Source organism: Bipolaris sorokiniana (genome assembly GCF_000338995.1).
Source record: "Bipolaris sorokiniana ND90Pr unplaced genomic scaffold COCSAscaffold_3, whole genome shotgun sequence".
NCBI classification, from domain to species: domain Eukaryota; kingdom Fungi; phylum Ascomycota; class Dothideomycetes; order Pleosporales; family Pleosporaceae; genus Bipolaris; species Bipolaris sorokiniana.
The window spans coordinates 2,113,161-2,135,550 of NW_006911897.1; the positions used below are offsets into that span (position 1 = coordinate 2,113,161).

At 50.4% G+C, this 22,390-nt stretch overlaps 10 protein-coding genes across 10 annotated transcripts; 7 read left to right on the forward strand and 3 right to left on the reverse strand.

Moving 5' to 3' along the window:
• The first annotated feature begins 1,111 nt into the window (after nt 1-1,111).
• Nucleotides 1,112-1,919, forward strand: COCSADRAFT_291793 (uncharacterized protein). The gene is made up of 2 exons (XM_007699082.1): nt 1,112-1,169; nt 1,231-1,919. The coding sequence occupies exon 2, from the start codon at nt 1,264-1,266 to the stop codon at nt 1,753-1,755; it is 492 nt and encodes a 163-aa protein (XP_007697272.1). The 5' UTR covers nt 1,112-1,169; nt 1,231-1,263; the 3' UTR covers nt 1,756-1,919.
• A 2,133-nt stretch (nt 1,920-4,052) lies between these two features.
• COCSADRAFT_158040 (uncharacterized protein) lies at nt 4,053-4,681 on the reverse strand (the record flags this gene model as incomplete). The annotated part of the gene is made up of 3 exons (XM_007699083.1): nt 4,053-4,181; nt 4,234-4,483; nt 4,566-4,681. The coding sequence occupies 3 exons, from the start codon at nt 4,679-4,681 to the stop codon at nt 4,053-4,055; spliced, it is 495 nt and encodes a 164-aa protein (XP_007697273.1).
• A 684-nt stretch (nt 4,682-5,365) lies between these two features.
• On the forward strand, nt 5,366-6,387 carry COCSADRAFT_24022 (uncharacterized protein; the record flags this gene model as incomplete). The annotated part of the gene is made up of 3 exons (XM_007698259.1): nt 5,366-5,450; nt 5,635-5,865; nt 5,906-6,387. 3 exons carry the CDS (start codon nt 5,366-5,368, stop codon nt 6,385-6,387), a joined length of 798 nt encoding a protein of 265 aa, XP_007696449.1.
• A 769-nt stretch (nt 6,388-7,156) lies between these two features.
• Nucleotides 7,157-8,199, reverse strand: COCSADRAFT_168853 (uncharacterized protein; the record flags this gene model as incomplete). Its single annotated transcript, XM_007699084.1, has 3 exons — nt 7,157-7,327; nt 7,727-7,806; nt 8,151-8,199. The coding sequence occupies 3 exons, from the start codon at nt 8,197-8,199 to the stop codon at nt 7,157-7,159; spliced, it is 300 nt and encodes a 99-aa protein (XP_007697274.1).
• Nucleotides 8,200-11,775: 3,576 nt separating this feature from the next.
• Nucleotides 11,776-13,318, forward strand: COCSADRAFT_291837 (uncharacterized protein). Its single transcript, XM_007699085.1, has 2 exons — nt 11,776-12,195; nt 12,571-13,318. Exons 1-2 carry the CDS (start codon nt 11,949-11,951, stop codon nt 13,083-13,085), a joined length of 762 nt encoding a protein of 253 aa, XP_007697275.1. The 5' UTR covers nt 11,776-11,948; the 3' UTR covers nt 13,086-13,318.
• A 1,865-nt stretch (nt 13,319-15,183) lies between these two features.
• On the forward strand, nt 15,184-16,743 carry COCSADRAFT_352675 (uncharacterized protein). The gene has a single exon (XM_007699086.1). The coding sequence runs from the start codon at nt 15,463-15,465 to the stop codon at nt 16,456-16,458; it is 996 nt and encodes a 331-aa protein (XP_007697276.1). The 5' UTR covers nt 15,184-15,462; the 3' UTR covers nt 16,459-16,743.
• A 210-nt stretch (nt 16,744-16,953) lies between these two features.
• On the forward strand, nt 16,954-17,732 carry COCSADRAFT_34469 (uncharacterized protein). The gene is made up of 2 exons (XM_007698430.1): nt 16,954-17,361; nt 17,413-17,732. The coding sequence occupies exons 1-2, from the start codon at nt 17,028-17,030 to the stop codon at nt 17,451-17,453; spliced, it is 375 nt and encodes a 124-aa protein (XP_007696620.1). The 5' UTR covers nt 16,954-17,027; the 3' UTR covers nt 17,454-17,732.
• A 188-nt stretch (nt 17,733-17,920) lies between these two features.
• Nucleotides 17,921-19,072, forward strand: COCSADRAFT_291911 (uncharacterized protein; the record flags this gene model as incomplete). The annotated part of the gene is made up of 3 exons (XM_007699087.1): nt 17,921-18,171; nt 18,227-18,891; nt 18,943-19,072. The coding sequence occupies 3 exons, from the start codon at nt 17,921-17,923 to the stop codon at nt 18,972-18,974; spliced, it is 948 nt and encodes a 315-aa protein (XP_007697277.1). The 3' UTR covers nt 18,975-19,072.
• A 98-nt stretch (nt 19,073-19,170) lies between these two features.
• On the reverse strand, nt 19,171-20,198 carry COCSADRAFT_83238 (uncharacterized protein; the record flags this gene model as incomplete). The annotated part of the gene is made up of 2 exons (XM_007699088.1): nt 19,171-19,986; nt 20,046-20,198. The coding sequence occupies 2 exons, from the start codon at nt 20,196-20,198 to the stop codon at nt 19,171-19,173; spliced, it is 969 nt and encodes a 322-aa protein (XP_007697278.1).
• Nucleotides 20,199-20,596: 398 nt separating this feature from the next.
• On the forward strand, nt 20,597-22,371 carry COCSADRAFT_83248 (uncharacterized protein; the record flags this gene model as incomplete). The annotated part of the gene is made up of 3 exons (XM_007699089.1): nt 20,597-20,758; nt 20,835-21,435; nt 21,500-22,371. 3 exons carry the CDS (start codon nt 20,597-20,599, stop codon nt 22,369-22,371), a joined length of 1,635 nt encoding a protein of 544 aa, XP_007697279.1.
• Between the last annotated feature and the right edge of the window lie 19 nt (nt 22,372-22,390).

Below are 22,390 nucleotides of genomic sequence, written 5' to 3' on the forward strand. Positions count from 1 at the left end.
CTATATTCAAAGCGGTGTCAAAGCGGTGTGTTTGTTAGCCCTTGCAATAGTCAGTCTACAATGTTTGTCTTCGAGCCCGAAGTTACGCAGTCGCCGAAGCTTGGCAGGTCATCGAGTCGACGCTACCTTTAGCAAAGGGAGTCCAGCAGAAACTTGAGATGTAGTATGGCGGAAGATTCTTATTTCGTGGTTGACTCTCAGGGATGGATCCGAGTTGATGGAAATACAGGAGGTGACTCTGGGTGATGTCCTTTTTGCCGTGGCGGGGTCGGGGCGTCTTGCTGCTTGTAGAAAAAGGAATGCGGATGTCCAGAAAGCATGGGCTAAACAAAAAATTATGTTAACGCTGTGTCGTTATCCATGGCTATGCAAAGCGACTCATGCAAAGGATGAGTTTTTGGAGAAGGATCAAGCAGCTGTGGTTAGTGGGTGAAGGAAGCGAGTAGAAGTGTAAATAAGGTTTCTGACACTAAGTGCGGTGGGTAAGAGCATTGTCCGTTTAGTTTGCAGCCTTGGCACAATTCAGTCTCACAAGGCAAGGAATTAGATAACACTGAGAAGGAAAATAAGAGGATGCATTCAAGTCTTCTACAGTATAGTCATTGGGAAAGTGTCTGTAGGATCGTCAACTACTACCCATGTTCGTGAAGAACTGTATCGGGTAAACGTACCAGAGCATGCACCACACAAGACTCCTTTTCATGAGCATATCTCTATGAGAATCCTGGCGAGGATATGTTGCGGGTCTTTCAGAGAGTGCAACCGCAGAGCTCCTGGATCTCTCAATGGTAATGCGTTGCTTGTGATGGCTTTTCTTGCAGCCCCAGGCCAAGCTCCACAATGGTTCGCTTGGACGTGCGCGAGGGATTCGGTCCGACTCGAATGACGTCGGGCCCTGAAGCTGCGAAGCTGCATCTCTTTTGCTCCTATACTGCCTCTTAAGATGCTGAAGTCCCTCCTCCTTCTCCTTGTGTACCTGTAACGCTCTTGATGGGTGGTTGTTCCCTTTGAAGCCCGCATTGACCTTCAACACCAATGTGGTTTCCCCCTCCTGAATTTTGCTCCTCACTACACCCACCCCACCACGACTAGCCACCGAACTCGATAAAGACATCCGCACATTTCCGTATCTCTCCTCTCATATTTGTCTGAGATGAAGAGTCAGAGTGGTAAGATGCATACGACCTTGGAGCCGCTTCTGCGTCTCTTGCTATCACGCCAACCCCTCAGGCCGCAAAGCTTCGTCGCACCAATCCAACGCCGATGACAACGGTGATCTACCGATCCATCGCGGCTTATGCACAATGGATATACATGGTAGCTTCCTCAGGAGGCTTGCCTTTTTTTGACAATAAGGCCTTCTGGGGCCTGGTTACCCTAATGCATCCTCTCAGCGCGTTCGGGTGTCCGCATCGCTGGTCCTCGCTACCAACATCGCGAGAGAGAGCGACACCCCCAAGAAACTCAATAGAGGTAAGCAGAAGCACTCTGGAGCTTGTATCGCACTCTCGTGTCACCTTCCGTATGCAGACATTGTGCGGAGTTTGCACAACCTCGAGACGCCCAAAGAGCTACCATGATCTCAGGCAATGTCACCCTCGGCTCCTCAGTCCAGGCGGCCGCGATACTCTCTGTGATACGCAGAACTCTTCATCAGCTCCGTCAACCTCTCCATCGGGGATCGAGGCCATGAAGGTCTTGACAACGAGAACATTTGTGGAGCCTGAACTACAGGTTTCTTACCCCGCCGCTTAGGAGGCGCGAACGCCTCTCAATCACAGATGACAGGTTGAGCGGCTAACATCCACCGCCTCCCTCATGACTGGATGCATTCGTGGCTATAGTCTTCACACCATGTGGCGCCTCTGAGCTTGAATGGCTTCTGCGAGCAGCTGACGGGCATCGCTGGTAGCACACGACAGCTGAACGCTGTCCGCGGACAAACCCCAGTTTCGAATCGCTGACGTCAACACGACAGCGACTCTTGTCGATGATGGTATGGCCACTCGGGTCATGCGATACACCGCTATGAATACAATGGCTATCCCAAGGTCGTCTGCACACGGATAGGAGATGGCCACCGATGCCCGAATCGATGGCACCACAACATGTGGCCTCGTGTTGGAGTCGGCCTACTCGAGTTCCGCATACCCATCAGCTCCTCCGTACGACTTCAGCATTGCCAGAGCTCATCTTGGGCCAATACCGACATAAATATTGCCCCTTGGCATTGGCAGAAAGAAACATTGATAAACACAACAGCCATAACATTATGCCACATGTCGTTTGTGTGCCAACAAAAGGTGGCATCATGCCTCATCCGGAATCATCCATATACCAAAGGAACAAAGACTGCGTTGCGCTCGGATAGAATTCTTGTCCTTGAGATCCGCTGATGTAGTGTCATTGCAAGTTTCCCACTTCGAGTTTTCCCCTTCGGGCCAGGGTGCCTGAGGCATCCACCACTGGGAAGGAGACCTGATTCGAGCTGCAGAGATCTTTCTTAATACGACGTTGGCAAAAAGACGGATTGTAATAACGCCACTTTGAAAACCGATGAGGCTGGGAATCTCAAGGGTGGATGCCAAATTATTCTTATTTCTGGCCGAGCTAGAAGATTTCCAGTTTGATATGTCCTTGAAGCTGGCATGGTATTTGCACCAACGTGGTCCAAATATAAGGTTTGGCTGTAAGGGAAATCTTTGCAGACACCAATGTCTTTCCGGATAGTACCCACTGGCCTAGTGTGCAGGCTATCCGGGGTATTCCAAAGCCTCGACAAGAGGTATCCTGATAGACTCCTAGGATGATCCTGCTCTTTCTTTGGCTTCCACGCTCTGGACACCCCTCTTCAATCCTGGAACGATGTTTCAATACCGAGGGATCAGGATTTCGCAACCAGTCAGCTTTGGTTCCATGACAACAACACGAGCAACTCCCCCCTGAGACACTATTCAATTTGTTTCTCACCCTACCAGGGCAGATTCAATCGGATCAAGATCCTGTTTCTTATAAGACAATCTCAAGTTATACTTCGGCTCATTGGATGGCTCTGCGTACCTAATCGGTGACCTAGATGGTTGGAAAGAGCACATGATATTTTGAGATAAAAGGCTGCGTTGCAGATTGGCCGTCTGCATCCGAGACTACAAGCGAACGCTATTATATCAAGCTGTTCAAAATATTCTGGAAAGGGTTTTTGACTTGTCAGCGCATGGTCTCAGAAAGTCCAGATGTGTCGCCTTTTCCAATCGACAGTGAAATTTTTGCAACAGCCAATTGGTCATTGTCCTTAGAGGCCAGGTGTCGCCCGCTATTCCCACTGGTTTTCTGCGTCTTGTAAAAATGACGAAGGCTGGAAATACGATATGAGACAATACATCGATTGCTCGGGTGCAATGCAGCAGTTTGCTCTTCAGCTGGGTGCATCTCAGGTCATTCCTACCACGGGCCATGTTGTGTTTGACCTTCGCCTGACGACTGGTATCTACGGAGGTGCCCCAACATGCCGGACTTCGCTACATCGTGCTGCTTCGCAGTCATATGTTAATGTTGGCTGACAACCGGTTCTCGACAATGAGTCGGTGGCCATAGAAGGCGCTCTGCACGGACGGCCCAACCCCTGTAGTTTCCGAATACTCTTCTGTGTTACAACAGTATGGCTAACCGCGGCCTGTCCGTAGATATTTGGCGTTGGTATGTTCAGCTCTTCTGTAGCTCAGCGATGAGCCAGTTCGGTGTGTTTTAGGCGGAATGTTGTCTGCTCGTGCAATATGTGGAGAACGGCATATCGTCAACGTCAGTCAGGACAAAAAATACTCAAGGCAAGGTACTCTCCAGCAACGCAGCTATATTCCAGCTAGCAATTTTGGCACGACTCTAGCTTCTGTTATTGGGCCATCAAGAGAGCGTGTTGTTCTTTGAAGAGCATATGCCCAACTCTTCGCCAACTGGTCACTCGAGGTCAGCATTCAGCTTCATCGCAACCTCGCAACCTCGGCTCTGATACCGTTGAGTATTTCGCGGACGTGACCCGTGATAGCGACCAAGGTTCACCGTTCTGTATCGCCTACTACCTTCAATTTTGTAGGCGCTCCTGTGCTCGTAGATGCGCGCTCGCGGATCTCCGTGAGCAGAGTCTTAAGCCAGGGGATGCCAGCTGAACCTGCTGTTGCTGCGCGCTATCTGGCAATTTTATGAAAGAGTTTTCCTGCAGTTCAAATCTGTGAATACCGGGATGTTCTTCCTCCTGTTCATGTGCGGTTGCATGGCGAGTCTATCGGTCGTCTGCTTCTTGTTTGAGATGACGCTGCATTGAACTTGTCTTGTCCTTGCAAGCCACAGCGCAGCTTGGTTGTTCATCGATGTACATCTGTACGGTCGCAGGAGCTTGCAGTTGGTGTTGATGAGGAAGAGACGAGCCGATGAGGATAGAGTCTCGTCGAAAGCATCACGCGAAGCCGGTACGGCAACGTCGCTGGTTCTAGGGCCTTGTCAGCTTTCGGTGTCGGAAATGAGAACAAGCATCTCGCCATACGCCCAGTATCCCTTATTCGCCTTCGCACATCTCTGCCGTCGCGATGTCGTTGCCGGTGGTGCTGAAAATAGCGGGGTGTTGGAGCGTGAGCACCGCGGGAGTCAACGACGCTCGCGATGTATGGACACCAACACTAGAGAGCATCCGCCAAACCTTGCGCGTACAAGACACCTATGCGAACCTACTTTCAGCAATGAACTGCGTGGTTAGGCTGTCTCCGTCGTAAGGAGGGATGTATGGAAAGCATATTTGCTGTTTCCCCGCTTGTGTGCCTGCTGCACGCCTGTGAGCGAGAAGTTTCTGATGCACCTGTTTGAACCAGAGCTCGGGGACGACAATCAAAATGCAGTTGCTCTGTCATACAAGTACTAGAGTCAGGACCAGGCTTGCTAGTGGCGGGGGATTCTTGCAAAATGTGGAGTGGGCGAAGACTATGCCGCTGCAATCCAAAGGCTCAGTACGCTGCAGATCAGATTGTATACCTTGGATGCCGACGCCCATAAACTCAACCAAGAAGAGAGGTCCTGGTACTTGAAAAAAATGGGAAGAAGGAAGAAATGGTGTCCATGAGGTACTGGCGTTGTTGGTGGCCATCAGCCACAGGGGCCCGGACCTTGTTGTCGCCTTGTTTGCCCCTCACTCTAAGGAACCATTCCAACGTCACTGGATATTACCGAGTTCAGTTTCTAAGGCTATATATACTGTACTATTCTGGATCCCCCCATCAACAACAGTGCTGATGGGGGGTTACCTAGGAGGGTTGCAGCCCTACGACTCCTTCGGGGATGCCCTACAGCGCCGGATGCCTTGTAGGAAGTCCTTTTCAGGATGTCTTTTTTGCTGGTTCGAGCCTTGCTATGCCCATTCAGTCTTCTTTTTTTACTGCTTGTTTCTGCTGACAGCACCTCTCACTGTGCCTAGAAGCAGCACAGTCACTCGGAGCCCAAGAAACAACCTCTGGCACGAGCTCTCTTCATCATTCCAGGACTTCCAGCTTTTTGAAAAAAATGCTGGTTTTTTCAGCGTGATCTCTAGCAAGATAGGGTGGTGCAACGACTATTCATGACTTCTGGATTTTGACGCTGGTACTGTCACAGGCTTCCGCCAACAAGAAAATGGATATGCGCGAACTACAGTGCAATGTATCCAGCAGCCATCGCTACAACTACAATTGCCCCTTTTATATTTACTTGCTGATGGCACGCCTTGTGTTGTGCAGCTGCAGCATATTGAACCGGGATTGTGCGGTGACAACTTCATGCGATTCGAAACCCCAAGAGTTTTTGAACTACTCTTCGTTGAAGCCTCAAGTCAAACCGATCATCAGAGTATGTTCTCTCTTCTAAGGGATCATAGCATTCTTCACAGGACGCTCAACATCACCGTTGAACGCGGCTCAAGCTGCCAGTCAAGATCAACATATGCCTGGTGTGGATAGAGCCCAAGGCTGCACCAGCAGCAGAAGATCAAACCCACGACGCAGATTGTGCCAACGCAATCCTTTGCAGGTCAAACAGTATGGGCCATCAAAATTAGGAGGCTTAGGCTGCGCGGCTGGTCGTGAAGGTGTCAAGAGTCTGCGTGTCCACTTTGCTGCCTACGCGTCCTGCCATGCTCGCGCACACACAACGCTTACGATTCTCACTGGATTCCTACAAACAAGGCGCCTATCCATGTCAAAAGACCTGGGCTATATAATGGCTCTAATTGTTCTGTCTTTCGCCCTCTTAAAGGGTGTGGGAATAGCCCACTCGGAAAGAACAAAGACTGACTTCCTACCACAGGCCGAACGTTCGAACTACCGCCCAGTCGAAACCTCAATCCGGACGGACCACCACCACGACTACTAACATTGTGAGACTTGGAACTATCCAAGACAGCAGCCTGCAAGGCAGAAACCTACTACCAGAGAATCATCTCCCAAGCTCAGCTTGGACGGGTCCCTTTTTTGCTCTATTTGAGGACCTTTTTACTTCATGCATAGCGAATGAGAGATTATGGTAGTCGACAGTGCTGATGTGGACTTCGTGCGAGCTTGGTTGCTTCTGTGTGGCATTTCTTTTTTGCACCCGAGGACGATGATTTGACTGTAGCGCGCCTTTTGCCTCCCCGCACCACCAACGCGCCTGCATGGTCTAAGACCAAGTTTGAGATCAAAATTGTATCGGGGCAACTCCATGTTTGGTCGGCGCACGATGCGTCAAGTCAGCCGCTGCAACATACGCCTTCAACAATGGATACTGAACTTTGGCCGCAAGAAGGAAGATCACATTTGCATACGCCAAAGTCCCAATACGACTCGGTACGCTCCAACAGCTAGACGGTGGCAGTCACGTAGACGTCAAAAGTGCAAGTTGAAAATAGTCACATTCATATCTGTAAGTCTATTTGGCAGGCGCACATGCCTCCAAAGGTACCCTGAACAGCCGTGTTCCCATAGCTGGCAGTCAGCACCTATAGCTCTAGTGTACAAGAGGGCCACGGTCAAGGAATCATGTCTCATCCTCAGTCCGCGCGCAAAGTTTCCCGCCTCCCTGACAGCGCATGTCGAACCACGCCTCAAGGATCTCCGACACTTCCCTAGGTATCCTGTGCCGTTGTGGCCATCATTGGCGACTTCTACGCAAACAGCGACGACCCCACCATGTGCTCATCTATGTATTGGAGAATGCTCACCGTTGAGTCTATCTCATGGTCAAGTAGAACAAGGCGTTCGCCGGGTTTAGAGTATTCACCGAGATCGAGGTGTTCATCTACGGTAGGGATCAAGCCAAGCAGGATGTGGGGCGCCTTTCAAATGATGGTCATACGCTTGAACTCCTCGATTTCGGCGTCGAGATTAAACTGGAGTCGCTGAGTTGTCGTGCCCCTCACGATCTGGATTACCATTGTCAACATATGTTCTTGAGAAGAAGGCCCTCATGGCGGAATGCAAAACTCTCTTCACCGTGTACTCATCTAGAAACTTCTAGCCTTGTGCACCCGTTCTCAGTTTTCTCTCTCAGCTCCCCATTCTTCCCAATAACCAATTTGATCGATGCAGTATCTGCCTAGGTTGCGAAAGGTGATTAGCTCGCGCTACCTGGTGTCGCAGCGTCGGATCTGCTCCAACTCCTTGATCCGGATCTGCTCAAGGAGCTTCTCCATTCTGGCTCTCTTATCTTGGTCCATCGTCGTATCTGGCTATACGGCCTTCGGCTGGTGTAGAACGAGGGTCGGCTTCGTGCGCGAGGTGAAGAAAACGTGCGGGATCGATGTCTGGTCCGACACTGCGACGGAATCAGCCGCTCCTCTCTATGGAAGCGTACGCGTAAATCCATCTTATGTACGGGTACACAATCCCGTTATGAGTAACTGAGCAGAAATTAGGTCGAATTCAGGGGTGGCGCTGCTGTTGTGCGGTAAGGTTCATTGGTGGACAAGTCTCAGCAAGTTGTCGGTCGCTTTTGTTCGCAGGTCTGTGTCACGCACATTCACGACGGCCAGTGACTGAACTGCCAGTAGAGATTCAATGTCGTTACGCAATTCAGGAACGTTATTGGGCCAATGAAAGAAATTCACAAAGTCCCCTAGGTAGTTTGGTAGCTGTAGCCCGTTTATCTTATATTGCAACAGGAGGAAAGATATATTCTGTTCCGAAGTAGACAGAGGGCCAAAGGCATCTTCACGACTGCTCGGACTCTACATACAATATTGGGAACTGCTTCTTCTCTGAAACCCCTCTCGACACCCCAAGTTGGTTTCTCGTCAGAGTTTCGCTCGACTAGCGCTTTCTTCTACAAGCTCTTTCGTTTCCTTACCTCGTACCAAACACAAAATTAGACAGTAAAACCACTCCCCCACCTCTACACGACGTCCATTCCGCCAGCAATTTGCAACTATTACAAAAAATTGCCTTCATCCACCTCACTGCTTTCAACCACTATAAGCATATTTCTCCAGTCACCGTCGCCGTCCACAACAACGACGCGTCCTCCTGTCGCTCCAATGTTCAGCCCGGATTCAGATTACGAGATGGAGGACGAAACTATCCAAGCGCGACTCCTTCGTTCCGCCGAACAAACTCTCGACCGACTGGAGGCAGCGCACGAGCTGGCAGACCACCAGGGAGCAAACCGGGTCGTCTACGAGTGGTTGGACGAGGTAGAAACCTAGTCAGTAGATCCTGGCCCTCGTTCGCTGCTTCTGGTCAGTTTCTATAGGCAGCTGTATCACGATGACGCTTATTAACCAGTATCATAGTGGGACGATTATCTTCCTCACTCCTGAGTTGCCCTGGCACTCTTCAGTCTCCTCGTGTTTACGTTGGGCTTCGCTGCTAGCCGCTTCCTTTAGATTCGGACAGAGACTTTACGGACTCCGTCGCTCAAAAGCGAATGGGATACGAACGCATTGGTTCTGGAGACCTCCCTCAAGGGAGCAGACGGTGGACGGATGAGCTAGAGCGGGTGGGTGGAAAGTACACAATAGTGGGTCAGTTAGACGGATAACACGTGCGAGAGACATTTGTCTATCCTTTGCTCCAAATACAACCATGGGTACATTGCACTTGTAAAGACGTACTTCGGCCAGATGGGTGACGATCGAAAAGGGTACTGCAAGACCGCATCGCGAGGCGCTGGTCGCTTGCAAACATGAACATGTCGATCTGGTCACATTTTTACGAAAGTATTGACTAGTGCCTTGATCTTGAGAAACGGCAGCTAAGCATTGACTTATCTTCCTATCCGAAAGACGGCAAACCAAGATATGGCTGTAGTGTGAACATGGGCAAAGGGCCGATTGGCAGCTGTCATGCGTGCCTATTCGGCTGGTCGGGGAAAGTTGCGGGCGATACTAAGCCCCTTTGATACCTAGCATACCTCCCATTGGGCCTTCTTGCACACATGCAACCCTCGGCCCTCTTTAACCCTCGCAACCTTAAACCAACTACAATGCGATCGGCCGAAAGCTCTTATTATTGACATCTCGCGATTGTTCCATTTGTTCCTCCTCCATTTGACAGCGTCCGCACTCGTGCTCTCATTACCGCCTCAAATTGCCAATCCGGATACTTCTTAACATCTTGAAGTTCATCACTACGTCAAATCGATTCATGGATGTGTGAGCCATGAACTGCCTCATGACCCCGCATATCTTCACAGCTTTCCCGTTGCACCCTCAATGTTGGGTTTTTGTCTTAAAAGGTGTATGAATTGAGTTTTATTCCCGTCGCCGCACAAACACACGGAACTCTTCGTACGTGCCAACAAGCGAAACGACCAAACTGCGAGAAGCTGAGTTTCTCGTTGTGAGTCACGCCAAAGCTGATCGCAGTTGATTCCCAATATGAATCATGTTCCATTCCAACACCCGATTTTGATTCAAAGTCTCCGTCCCTGATAGCACGCGAGCGTTCGTGCTGACAACAAACCCTTCTCAAAAACCAGATCCCCAATGGACTTCTCATATACGACCCAGCTTTCACGAATCTATGAGCTCTTGACTCGATAGGTACGAGTTCCAAGCTTTTCCAGCGCTTTTTATTGGAAATAGAATCTCAGAAGATGTCCTCCGAAGAGATGCAAGAGTCGTACTCTGGTTATGGAATATCAATGGGTACTGAGGATCAGCATGTTTGGTATCTAGAAAGCAACCGATGGGCTTAAGGTAGTTCTAACTTTGAAGGCGAGATTGAACCTTGACTTCCTATCGTTTAGAGCTACAAGGATAACTAAGTGCGAGAACGTACTCGGTGAACTGATTGGTACGAGGGGCTTATCAACCCTCTCAAAATCAAAATTGGATTATTGAATCGACGGGGATGAGGGTAAGTCAATCTAGAAGAACAACCAACTACATTTACTGATAGCGATACAGAGAGGGCTATGGAAATCATATTTTCATGGTACCCGCGTCATTATGTGATACACCGTCTAGCTTGTACGGATACGGCTCACGTGAAATACTTTTACGGGCCCTCAGACAAGATCACCTCTCGTGTCCTGCACTTCTTTTGCTCACAGAAACCTCTTAGCCTAAGACCCCGTTCGACTGAATTGCCTCAAACCGATCGCTGTGTTTCTTCCTGACCACTTCCATCGACCGCCCACGATTCCAAAGCGAAAATCCCCTCCCTCCTCCTTCAACAGTAGCAGTAACATCCTTTTTGAAGTCCTTGTCGAGGAACATTGGACGGGCATCATTTTGAATCTCTGCAGTGTTCTCATTGCAGAGCTCAATCATTTCTTGGTCTTCACTTCCTGCCTCTCTTTGCATAAATTTAAACAGCTCCTTCATACGGCCACTCCTCTCCAGAAGTTTGGGTCCTCATCCCTTTCAGCTTACATTCCAGTTTCCCGCAGCCCTCACCTGATCCTGAGTCCGAATGATACACAATGTATGTAGCATAGAAACTGGGCCTATTTCAGACATACAGTCTTTCTAAATCGGCATATTCCTGAGCTCGTTCCACATCCCGGATGGTTGCCAAGATTTGTCTTCTCATCGCATTGGATGCATGGTGGATCTCTCTGAAAACGGCGACAGGTTCCGTTCATTACGAATCGGGAAGCCCAGTCTTGCTCCGAGCATGGTTAATCCTGGCCAAACGATTTATATGCTACATGCGCTACTTCGAAAAGTACGTTCGGTGCGAATCCTAGGACGTGCAGTGTATGCGACCCAAAGTGCTACATCCTGCCATAGCGTAGTATTACGATAAGGAAAAGCCTTATTGCAGCACAGGCACACCCGGAGTAACGACACCTATTCGGTCCTGCGAACGGATGGGAATCTACTTACCGCAAGTTTGTTCTTCTCTAGTCTTGTCGACGTTAGAGGCGAAGATCAGAACAATTCGATATATTCCGCAGCGCAACCTCGACGATGCAGCAACAAGATACCCTTCCCCGCACTGCCATTGCGATGACAGCATGGGTTGAGATGGAGTTGCAAGGAAATCTGGATAGGGACTCTGCGGCAGTGCCGGTAACCCCGCCCCCACGAGGCCTAGTCGTGACGAACCCATGCATCCTAGCAGGGAACAAGGCCACTGTGCAACCCCCCATTTGGAGGTAGTCCATTGCACATACGCATCGTGCAGGAGCGTGGGGGCTGCGACGGTCGTATGAGTGATATGGCGCAATTCAACACAATCCTGGATTTGGCTCACTCAGAGAAATACTGGTGGCAGTGGGGGCAGGCAGCCCACCTAGGCGGGTAACTGGTTGGCATTTGTGTCGTTCTTATAGGGCAGCGCATCAGCGCCCATGCAGGGACGAACGTCAGTCTTTGAACCCCCAAAAAGGCCTCGGGTGCGAAGCTCTACCATGAACACACAACAAAGCCCTCCGAGCCGCTGATCCAACACTAACCATCCCAAGAGAAAAGGAAGCAACTGCGAAGAAGTTCATGTGGCCCATGGAGAGTAATGTCCGATCCCTACAGTCAGCAAGCTTTTGGGCAGCCGACCTTCACCGACGCACATGCGAATGGGAGTTCCTCTGGACCTGATATGTTCGATGTCATCGACGCATCCAATCTCTACCACGACCACGACCACGCCTATCGATCTGGCAGTCAACATCTGCAGCAATTGCACATACACACTCATGGCGAGTTTGCGCAAAGCCAGCATCTTGCGTATGCCTTGCAAGAGAGCAGTCCATCGATTGCAGGTAAGCTTACCCCCCCCCCCCACCTCTCTTCCATCATCGTTTTGTTGTTTACCTCCCTTTTTCTACGCGCTTTTTTTTTCGCTGTCCAAGCATTGTCTCTCCCGGGGTTCTGGATTCTTGTCCGAGTTCCCTGGATTGTCGGTCTTGGATGACGTTTGGCCGGGAGAGGATGGCGTGCTCCCGCTAGCTGCACGTGATCAAGCGATGCAACGATACATGCAACAACGGCCTGCCTGCTTTGGGAGGTATTTATGCGCGCTGAGCAAAGATGCATTTTGTTGATCTGGATCGCTCGTCAATCAAATACGCAGCAGTCACCGCACTTTCACAACATCGTTTTTTCGACTTTACCACGCTCGCTAATGTCTTCAAAAGGCCTTCAGTACACCTCACCAACGGTGCCAAACATGAGAAGCCACTTATCGCACCATTATGAGCCCGATAGCGCAATAAACCTCGGATTGGATGATCTTCAAAGGTTATCCACAGCCGCGCACGGTTACAACATTAACACCTATCGCACGCCATACCCTGCCAGTAATGCGACATCCACCTCATCAGCCACGTCTCCTGACCCCACAAATGCCACTCTGCTCACTGATCCAGTGGTTGTAGAAGCAGAAGAAGACAAAAGAAAGCGCAATCAAGCTGCTTCTGCTCGTTTCCGTCAGAAGAAGAAGCAACGTGAGCAGCATCTCATGGAGAAAACCCACGAGATGCAGGAGCGGACGAAACAGCTGGAGGCGGAAAATGAAGGGCTTAAGAAGGAAAATTCATTTTTGAAGAAACTGTTAGTGGAAAAGGTTGATCACATGAGTGACGAGGATCGGGAGTTGTTAAGGAAAGCCGCTGGAGAAGTGTTGGATAAGGTGGCTGGGAAGGCGGGCTGAACAGTCATTCTCTTGCGCACCAGTTAATTTTGGTTTCTCATTCCCAACTGAGAGGCAAGACTGAGATTTATGACGGAGGTGAATGGGCAAGACTGATGTCTTGCAGGGGAAGGCGCACCGGAGTTTACGCAGTCTGGAGTCACTTTTTCATAATGTGTTGTCTCAGGATGGTAATCATTTACATCCACGTAACAAAGGATGGCTTGCGGTTTAAGTCTGTCTCAGGGGTCGTAAAGACGACTGTTGATTGTGTTTGCCTTGGCGCAACCGGAACCATGGGTACCTTGGAGTTTTACGTATGCCCTTAGCGACAGACTCACCTACAGGAAAGTTGCATCATGGACTATCTCGGGGGATACTCCCTGAAAGTACTCTTCATGGCAGCTAGAAATGCCGCTTGCTATTGATCTGTCGATAGACACAGCCGCACTATCAGCCAGCATCGCGGCGAATAATCAGCCGGGCCTACCAATTATTGAGGACCTGCCATGGGGCGGACATTGCTTTTACGTACAATATTTCGGCCGCCATCGAGCTAAGTCTGTGGGCCGATGCGTCTATAATTTCCCGAATTGATACTAGCGAAGAGGCAGCCTTGCAGTTGAGTACGTACTGATGCGACGGTGGTACACAGAGTTGGGGGATTTTTTTTGGTATACATATCTGTGCTGATGCTCTGGGTTGCATCCTTTTCTACGGTGCTGATATCCTTTCCGATATTCTTGTCGCCCTGTGGAAAAATGCCGTTTGCCTCTCCACAAATTTGCCATCACGAGAGCCGGAGTACTACCGAGAAGGGGTGTGTTAAAGTCACAGCAGGTATTGATTTTGTTGCATGTCGCAGAAGAACATCAGCATCAATCCGAGTTGCTATATGACAGTGGAATGGAATGAGAAATTTCTCCTCAGATGCACGCAAGTCATCCAAATCCCAAAATAGGTGAGCGCAGACGAAGTTTTTTCTTCGTCAGGAAATACTTCATTAGGTTACTGTCTCATTTCCAAACAGGGGACCCGCTCCATATTTTCTGACGTTCAGAATTGACCAGTAGGCTCAATGAGTGTTGAATTGTGGGGTATAGTGGGATGCAGTCGGTTTGTATTCGCACAGTTGAAAGGATTTACATATGTGTATGAGGATCAGAAGTCCTGGAGGAAGTCCGCGGAGTTGATATTCTGTCGAGGCCTATTGGTGGGCCTATCGATAATGCACTGTGATATGTATGTTGTTTCAACGTGAGATCTGCATACTTCTCGGCAGTTACGAGTTGCAGTGATGTCAGTCTTTGGGTTTCAACCGGAGCGACGTTATCGATCTGAGTTGGAGTAGGCAGGTCACCACCGCCCCCGCAAGTATATCAATACAAAAAACATTGTAGATGTAAGTAATATCGAAGAGCTTGGCGCAAGCCATGTTTTTGTGGTACTTCATACTTATGAGAGAGCAACTAAGCATAAATGTACACTGCTAGATACTAGGCTAACTAGAGAGAAGCAGGGGAAGTAGGGAAATACGATAAAAGATACTAAGCAACCAGCACCGGGCAGATAACTAATATTAATTAATTTTCATTATTGCAAATACAAGAATGATGTTCCGGCCAGTCTAAAGAGTGTATTCAGTGTAGCCCCGCTTGTCACAAGACATGTTGGTGGTACTCGGCCCTCCATTGACCAAACGCCATGCTATCAGTTTGCTATCAATACACCCGGCCATTCTCCAAGTATTCAAGTGGGTCTGCCTCATAGCATACCCGAGCATCTAACACTGCATGAAGACGCAGTAGCAGAGTGATACTTACAACATGAGCTCGGGCCAGGATACCTACTACGTGCTCACTCCGCATTCTGTCTCCCCCGCACTAGTAAGTTTCTAGTCTAGCGCCTCACTGCAGCGGCATTGGTCATCCTCATCTTACCCGCACTCGTCCACTCGTCATATTTATAAGCTTTGGACTCGCTCCTTCAAATACGCGAACTGTGACATAACCAACATCTCTTGTAGAAGCGATGTCATAATGGTAGTTGTGGTTCCTTGGCGTCGGCCTACAGCTCTATTTTATGCCGTAGGGCTGACCAAGCTCGCGCTCTTCGCTGTTGGTTGTAGCTACTATTGTAATGCAAGAGCAGGTTGAGTAGCACGTCTTAGGAGTCTTACACACATATATATTGACGACAATGGCTGCCTGGATGGGTATCATACAATCAGTTCACAATCATCATCACTACAGTATAATTCACTTCCGCAAATATCATAACAAGCTTCAACTTGAATAGAGTAATACAACTTACTTGCTCAACACATCAAAGTTACAACTTCGTCTACTCAACACACCAACATCTCGCATCATCTATCCTCTTCCAGATAGCCACCACAATGCGTGCATGGCAATTCAAAGCCTCCTCCGGCCCCATGGAAAAGAACCTTTCCATCCCACCCTCAGGCCTCCCCATCCCATCCATCAAAGACGACGAAGTCCTCGTCGAAAGCCATGCAACAGGCCTCAACGCAATCGACTACAAGATCCTCGAGCTCGGCCTTATCACACGTCTCGTCTTCCCCTCCATGACCCCCGGATTGGAAATCTACGGCCGAGTCACCAAAACCGGTAGCAAAGTATCCAAGTTCCGTGAAGGAGACGTAGTATTCGGCTCCATCGGCCCTGGACCCAAACACGGCGCACTTGCAGACTATGTCCCAGTGTCTCAAGACCTACTTGCACAAGCCCCAGAAGGTCTGAAAGGAGATGACCTCGTCGCCGTCTCTCTCGTTGGCATGACAGTCCACGCTGGTCTAGCTCCATACGCGAAACCCGGCAGCAAAGTTTTCATCAACGGTGGTTCCGGAGGCACAGGTATAGCGGCGGTTCAAATGGCAAAGATACTGGGCTACGAAGTCACTGCTTCGTGCTCGACGGCGAATATCGAGCTCGTCAAGAGTCTAGGCGCTGACAACGTATTGGACTACACCACTACACCAATCATCGAGCAGCTCAAGGACAGGGGCGAGGTGTTTGATCTCATACTAGATAACGTCGGTGCGCCGGCAAATCTGTATCGTGCTTCTACTCCATTTCTCCGGGCAGAAGGCAAGTTCGTACAGGTGGGGCTGGGCGTGAGCTTAAGTGGTGTTTTGCAGCTGCTTGGCAACAATATTGCAAGCCTATTGGGGTGGGGGAAGAGGGGGTATGTGTTTGTGGATGCGAAGCCAAGTAGGGCGGTTTATGAGCAGTTGGCTGTGTGGATGGTAGAGGGGAAGCTACGCGCCGTTGTTGATTCGACGTGGGAGTTTGGCGATGTGCCAAAGGCGTATGAGAGGTTGAAGACGGGAAGGGCGAGAGGAAAGGTTGTTGTGCATGTCAAGGAGGATTGAGAGTGTGGGTTGGGGGGAAAATAATTTGTTTCTTTGAGCGAGATCATGTTTGAGACAACTATTAGTTTAATCCCGGGCATAGTGAACGCCTTTGATACCTTCTATACACCTAATTGAGCATCTCTGATTTTTCACTCGCGAACTGAGCATGAACTACAAAAGACCCAAGATGATATCCTCGGATCTCGTGTTTCCCCAGGTGTAACCTAATAATGCAGGGAGCACTATACTTGGCTTGGCAGCTGAACTGCTGGGAGGTACTCCATGGCACGGACCTTCCTGGTGTAGTCCGCAATGCGACCAAACCGAGAAACCTAGTATTTAGCCATTATAATATCGTGAACACAGATTAGTTGATGGAGTATCCGGCAATAACGCCCAGGAGCAATAATTGAACTCGAGGGCCTGGAATCGTCTCAGTATCTCTGTTGACAGGACCACAGAGTGTATATAAACTTGCAAAAATGTCCATATGAAAGAAGACACTTTGCACAGCTCAAGAGCAATTCTTACAACTTCTCTTCCTCTCAAAAGAACAACCATTTGTGCTCAAAGTCGTCGGGAAAAGAATGAAGCCCAGCAACGCAATCCTCTTTCTTCTTCCCCTCGTGGCAACTGCATCACCACTGAGCAGCCCAAACCCCGACGCGGAAGCTGTTGCTGAACTTCTTCCCAGAGCCGACGCCACCTGCTATCTCCACTCTGAAGCACTTCCTTCTCAGGGTTGTGACACGACACCCTTCAGTGGCTCACGGAAGAGGACGGTCACGGGTGGCGACCGCTTTGGCGTACGCTGCACCGCTCGCGGCAAGCCTTTTGGATCTCAAGGCTATACGAAGTGGGATTGGGTTCCTGGGTGGGGATGCTGGATTTGGGCTGGATGGACGCAGATCGGTTGTGAGAGTAAGTTTTGGGATGTGGGATGAGAATGGGCGATTTGCTAATGATTTGCAGACGGTCTTCCTTACTATGACGATTACAGGAGGTGTTTGTAGGAGGCTTGAAGTGAGGAAGCTTTGTGGAGTGCAATGATGTAGAAAAATGGTCGCTCTTGGTGTGACAGTGTTGTCGCCTTTGTAGTGGATGGAGCGGAGGTTTCAAATTTGGGTTTCCGCCAGTTCACCAGCATATAAAAATGGCCTTGGTGTATCATCAACACAAGTATCGTTTACACACTGCTTCAATCGTCAGTCTCTTGTAATAACAATTGGTTGCTTTTCTGTCAAGACACTGTCATGTTCTCTATATTCAATGCAGTATCAGTGCATCCGTATGTTGATTTTTTGTGAATGTGTCTCTTTGTACCATTGCCTGTAAATATTTTCCAGAAGAGATGTAGTTGCTCCGACATGAGTCGTAAAGCAGACGACATAAGAGACCGGGAAAATGCGGCATGACGTTGGTCTTGGCGCTACAAAAAGTTCGGAAGCTTTCCGAAATCCAACAATGTCAAACTTTCAACATGCGCACAATATCGAGGAGTGCACAACCTCTGTTCGCGTCAGTTAGCCCTTTAAAGCAGACGAATCGCATACATGTACTCAATGCGACACCCTTGCCGTCATGGACGCGCTCATTCCACGCTTCTGCAAACTTGAGGGCCGTTGACCTTGCGTATCGGCTTCACGATGACTCGGGCAAGGCCAAGGGCGATCCAATTGTGATGATACACGGTTTGTTTGGCAGCAAGCGGAACAACCAGAGTGTTGGAAAGTATGCGCAAATCATTCTACACTTTCATTCGTAGACAAAACTAATTCACTCCCAGTGCAATCGCACGCATCCTCAAACGACCCGTCTACGCCATCGACACCCGAAACCACGGCGATTCCCCCCACGACAATGTCCACAACTACACTGCGCTCGCCGAGGACGTCGAAGCCTTTCTGGAAAAGCATGAACTGAAAAATCCAACGCTGATAGGGCACTCCATGGGCGCAAAAACCATCATGGCAATGGCCCTCCGCAACCCAGATTGCTGCGCTAACATTATCCCTGTGGACAACGCACCCGTCGATGCGGCGCTCTCGAGCGACTTCCCCAAGTACGCAGAAGGCATGCAAGCCGTGGAGAAGGCGCAGCCCAAGAGCCAAAAAGAGGCAGATAAGGTGATGGAGCCTTACGCAAAGGATCTAGCAGTCCGTCAATTCCTACTCTCGAACCTTGTACGAGGCGCACCCGGCGAACCCCTCAAATTCCGCATCCCAGTCCGTATTTTGACGAAAGCCCTGAATAACATGGCTGACTTCCCGTTTACGAACCCGGATGAGGTGTCGTTTCATAAACCGGCGCTATTCATTCGCGGGACGAAGAGTCACTATGTGAGCGATGAGACGTTGCCGATTATTGGGCGGTTCTTTCCTCGGTTCGAGCTTGTGGATATTGATGCAGGACATTGGGTTACTAGTGAGAAGCCTGAGCAGTTTATCAATGGTGAGTTTGAACAATGTGTGGCTATAGGAAATTTTACTAACGGAGTCGTAGCGGTTGTGGAGTTTCTGCAGGAGAAGGAGTAGATACCCAGGATTGGAGTGGCTTTTTGGATAAGGTCTACGTTTAATCAATCTATTCATTTATCCCTGTCATGAGTTTTCTTGTTTTCCATAGACGACCTGCACGCTGCATGACTTTATGTCAAAGTATAGAAATAGGGGATATCATTCTTATGCCAACTGAGAAAACACTACTACCTGCACGCATTCACTACCTCCTTTATCTCCGCGAAGTACCTCCGAACCCAGTACTCTCATGTCTAGTACTGGAATAGCTGTCCCCAGACGAACTCCTCGAGCTGCCCTCACCACCATTATTCCAGCGACTCCCGCTTCCACTACCACTGTTGGAACCCCATCCACCACCTTGATAACTCCTACTGCTATTACCCCGGTTAGCGAACTGTCCAGCAGCCCAGCCAGCAGCCGCACCGCCCGCAGCACCAGACCAGAATCCCGGTCTCCAGCCCTGATTAGTTCCGTATCCCGACTTTGAGTTCCTAGGGTCATTCGGATAGTATGGTGGCGGCGGGTCATTGTTATCGTCGTTGTCGCCTCCTCCCCATCCACCTCCACCGCCGCCTCCACCCCAACCAGGTCGATTTCCACCAGCAGCGCCACCATTCTGTGCTTCTGCACGGTTCCGCAGTGCAGAGTAAATCATCCAGAGTACAACGCCACCAAACAACATCCAAAACAAAACTCCCGCAACCTTCTCGCCTGTAGTCCGCGGACCATCACGTCGATCATCATCGTCGCCCTGCCATCCGCCTCTTCCTTTGCCGTATCGCTCGCGGCCCTTGTCAGTAAGGATGAGTCTGTATTCGACCCCACAGCTGCCTTTCAAGATGTACGGGTCCTCGGGATAGTCGTAGCCTTCGCAGATGACGTCTGTGGAGCCGAGTTTGAATTCTTCAGGTAGCGAGGCTGTGCAAGTCCACTGGATGGAGTTTTCGTCGTAATCGGAGCCGCTATTCTTGCAGCGCATAATCTCAGGCTCATAGAGGCCACGAGCAGAGCCACCGATGCATTTCAGCTGTACGTGTTATGTCAGTATTTTCAAGTGGTGGGTGTGTGTTTGGAATGCTCACGTACCTGAGGAATTGGGTCGACGCGGCGCGCAGATGTTTGCTGTCCCTTGCGCAAAGTGAGACTTTGGATGTTGGAAAGCTTCACTTTGTCTGATCGGAGAGCTTCAGCGCCACTGGCGGCCAGCAACGCCGGGTACAAGAAGTTGGAGATATGCATGTCGTTTGAAGGAAGCCCTAGGCGATGAAGAGTCTCAACACCGACATGTAAGGTACGTAGTAGGTTATGAAGAACTCCACAGGTGGCAACAACACGTGGCAGGACACCGTAGCAATAAGTAGAAAGGATGCCTTGCGCGCGCCGGGGGGCAGTGTTGATTCTAGAAACCCAGCGTGGCGGCGCCAGCCAAAAAGACCCGATGACGCAAACGTCCGCGACGCACGTCCCCCCATACCCACGTCTAGCGGTGCCATCTTACGCTACGGGGGTAGATCCGGACTAGCGGCGTGTGCGTGCCTCCCGCTCGTGTGGGTAGACATAGCTCGCCGCGTTAGACATGGGACGAACAAACTGTTAGCAAATCCCACACAAAAGCCCCATCATCAACAACAACGATCATGAAACAGCGCATCACATACATAGTGCATAACTCCGACACCTTCTCGCCCGAGCAACTTGAAGTCGGGGCTGACAAGCGAGGTCCCGTGTTTGCGTTGAAGGGCATCGAGGCGGCCAAGGAACACCGTATCACACTTGGGTTGGATGAGCTGCCTAAGCAAGTATGTTGACCAAACATCCATTCACAACGCCATTGTTTGAGGGAAATGAGATGAGCTGATTACAGGAGCGATGTAGTTGAAATTCTTCTTCTCACAATGGCATGAAATGCATCTGCGATGGCAATCGCCCAAATCGTACATTGCAACACCGCCGTTTACATCACGTGCCTCACCGGGTCTGCACGCCTTCTTTACGCCGCTGGGTGATACGTCTGACGATGCGTTTTGCTTGGCACTTCATGAGTTGGTGTCGTCCGAGTTGAAATGTTCGACTACGTCGCAGAGTGCGACAAAGGTGCCTGTGCTGTCTGAGCGGTTTGCCATGTCTGCTTCGTTGCAGTTTTATGGGCATTTGGGAGAGATTGAGGGGATGAAGGAGGACTTGCAGCGGGTGCTTTGTCGAGGGAAAGAGAAGGGGTATTGTGTGGATATGGTGGGGGAGATTGTTACGGCAAGGTATGTTGATGTGGATTACGATACCATCTCACAGGCGGTGGTTGTGACTGCGGGATGGCCGCACGCACACGAGGAAGGAAGGGGATGGACCGATGAGATACGGTTACCGAGTAAAGACGCCACGGTCGAGATAGGAGTGCTGAATCTGGAGGGAAACACTGATCCCGAAGACATTCAATTCGGTGGTTTCCTGACGGTGTTGGGCGAAGACGAGAAACCAAGTACGTTCTTGACATGCCACCAACCAACCATCTACACAAAGAACCCAGCTAACTCAAGCAACAGAACCCACACGCTTCCAAACCCCAACCCGCCACTATCCCCACGTCGCCCCCTCCAAAAACCCCACTGTCAAACCATCTCCCCACCCCCTAACCTACACCACCAGCCTCAACCAACCCACCGGTCTCCACCCAACCCTAACCCTCACCTTCCCCGCCCAAAACCTCACCACCCCAGCCCCCGGCTGCAAACTCCACACCTACCTAACCCTCCCCTCCTACCTCTTCATCGACCAATACCAATTCAACGACTCCCTCTTCCTCGCCTCCAAGCACCTCAAGCGCCTGCGCTCCCTATCCGGCGCCACCGACCTCGAAGCCCCCGACTGGTCCGTTTCCCCCTGGGGCTCAGCCGCCTTATTCGAACTCACAGTGCCCAAACCTGAGAAGATAGAGTACCCAGAGGTCGATGTCGGCCCCGACGAGAACATCTGGGAGGGCCTACCGACGCACAAAGAGATTCCAGAAGGTGACTGGAACGTTAGTATTCCGCTGCATACACGCTACTTACCTGCTGCGCCGTCTACGCATGCCACGTTGCCGGTGCCGTGGCCGGTGGTGTTTTGGGCGTGTAGAGCCGAGTCTGGGGCGCAGCATCCGTCGAATCCGTTTGATAGGGTGCATCTTGGGTATGAGGGCTTGTTTGGGCCCAAGACGAGGTTTATGACTGTGCAGCCTAAAGTTGAGGGCGAGAAGGAGCTGGTGGAGTGGATTGATGTGCCGGTGTTGGATACGAGGCAAGCTGGGTGGGTTAGGGCAGGGACGATGGGAGTGGTGTTTGCGGCGTTTTTGGGGCTGTGTTGGGTGTTGTTTGGGGGTGGGGCGAGGAAGGCAGGTACGGGGAAGAAGGAAGGTGAGGGGAAGAAGACGCAGTAGTGGACATCGCTGTAGAGTG

Coding starts and splice junctions, on each gene's coding strand:
- COCSADRAFT_291837 (XM_007699085.1), top strand. CDS start 11,949: ATGTCCGATCCCTACAGTCAGCAAGCTTTTGGGCAGCCGACCTTCACC. Junction 12,196..12,570: donor GAGCAGTCCATCGATTGCAG/GTAAGCTTACCC, acceptor TGTCTTCAAAAG/GCCTTCAGTACACCTCACCA.
- COCSADRAFT_34469 (XM_007698430.1), top strand. CDS start 17,028: ATGAAGCCCAGCAACGCAATCCTCTTTCTTCTTCCCCTCGTGGCAACT. Junction 17,362..17,412: donor GACGCAGATCGGTTGTGAGA/GTAAGTTTTGGG, acceptor AATGATTTGCAG/ACGGTCTTCCTTACTATGAC.
- COCSADRAFT_291793 (XM_007699082.1), top strand. CDS start 1,264: ATGACAACGGTGATCTACCGATCCATCGCGGCTTATGCACAATGGATA.
- COCSADRAFT_352675 (XM_007699086.1), top strand. CDS start 15,463: ATGCGTGCATGGCAATTCAAAGCCTCCTCCGGCCCCATGGAAAAGAAC.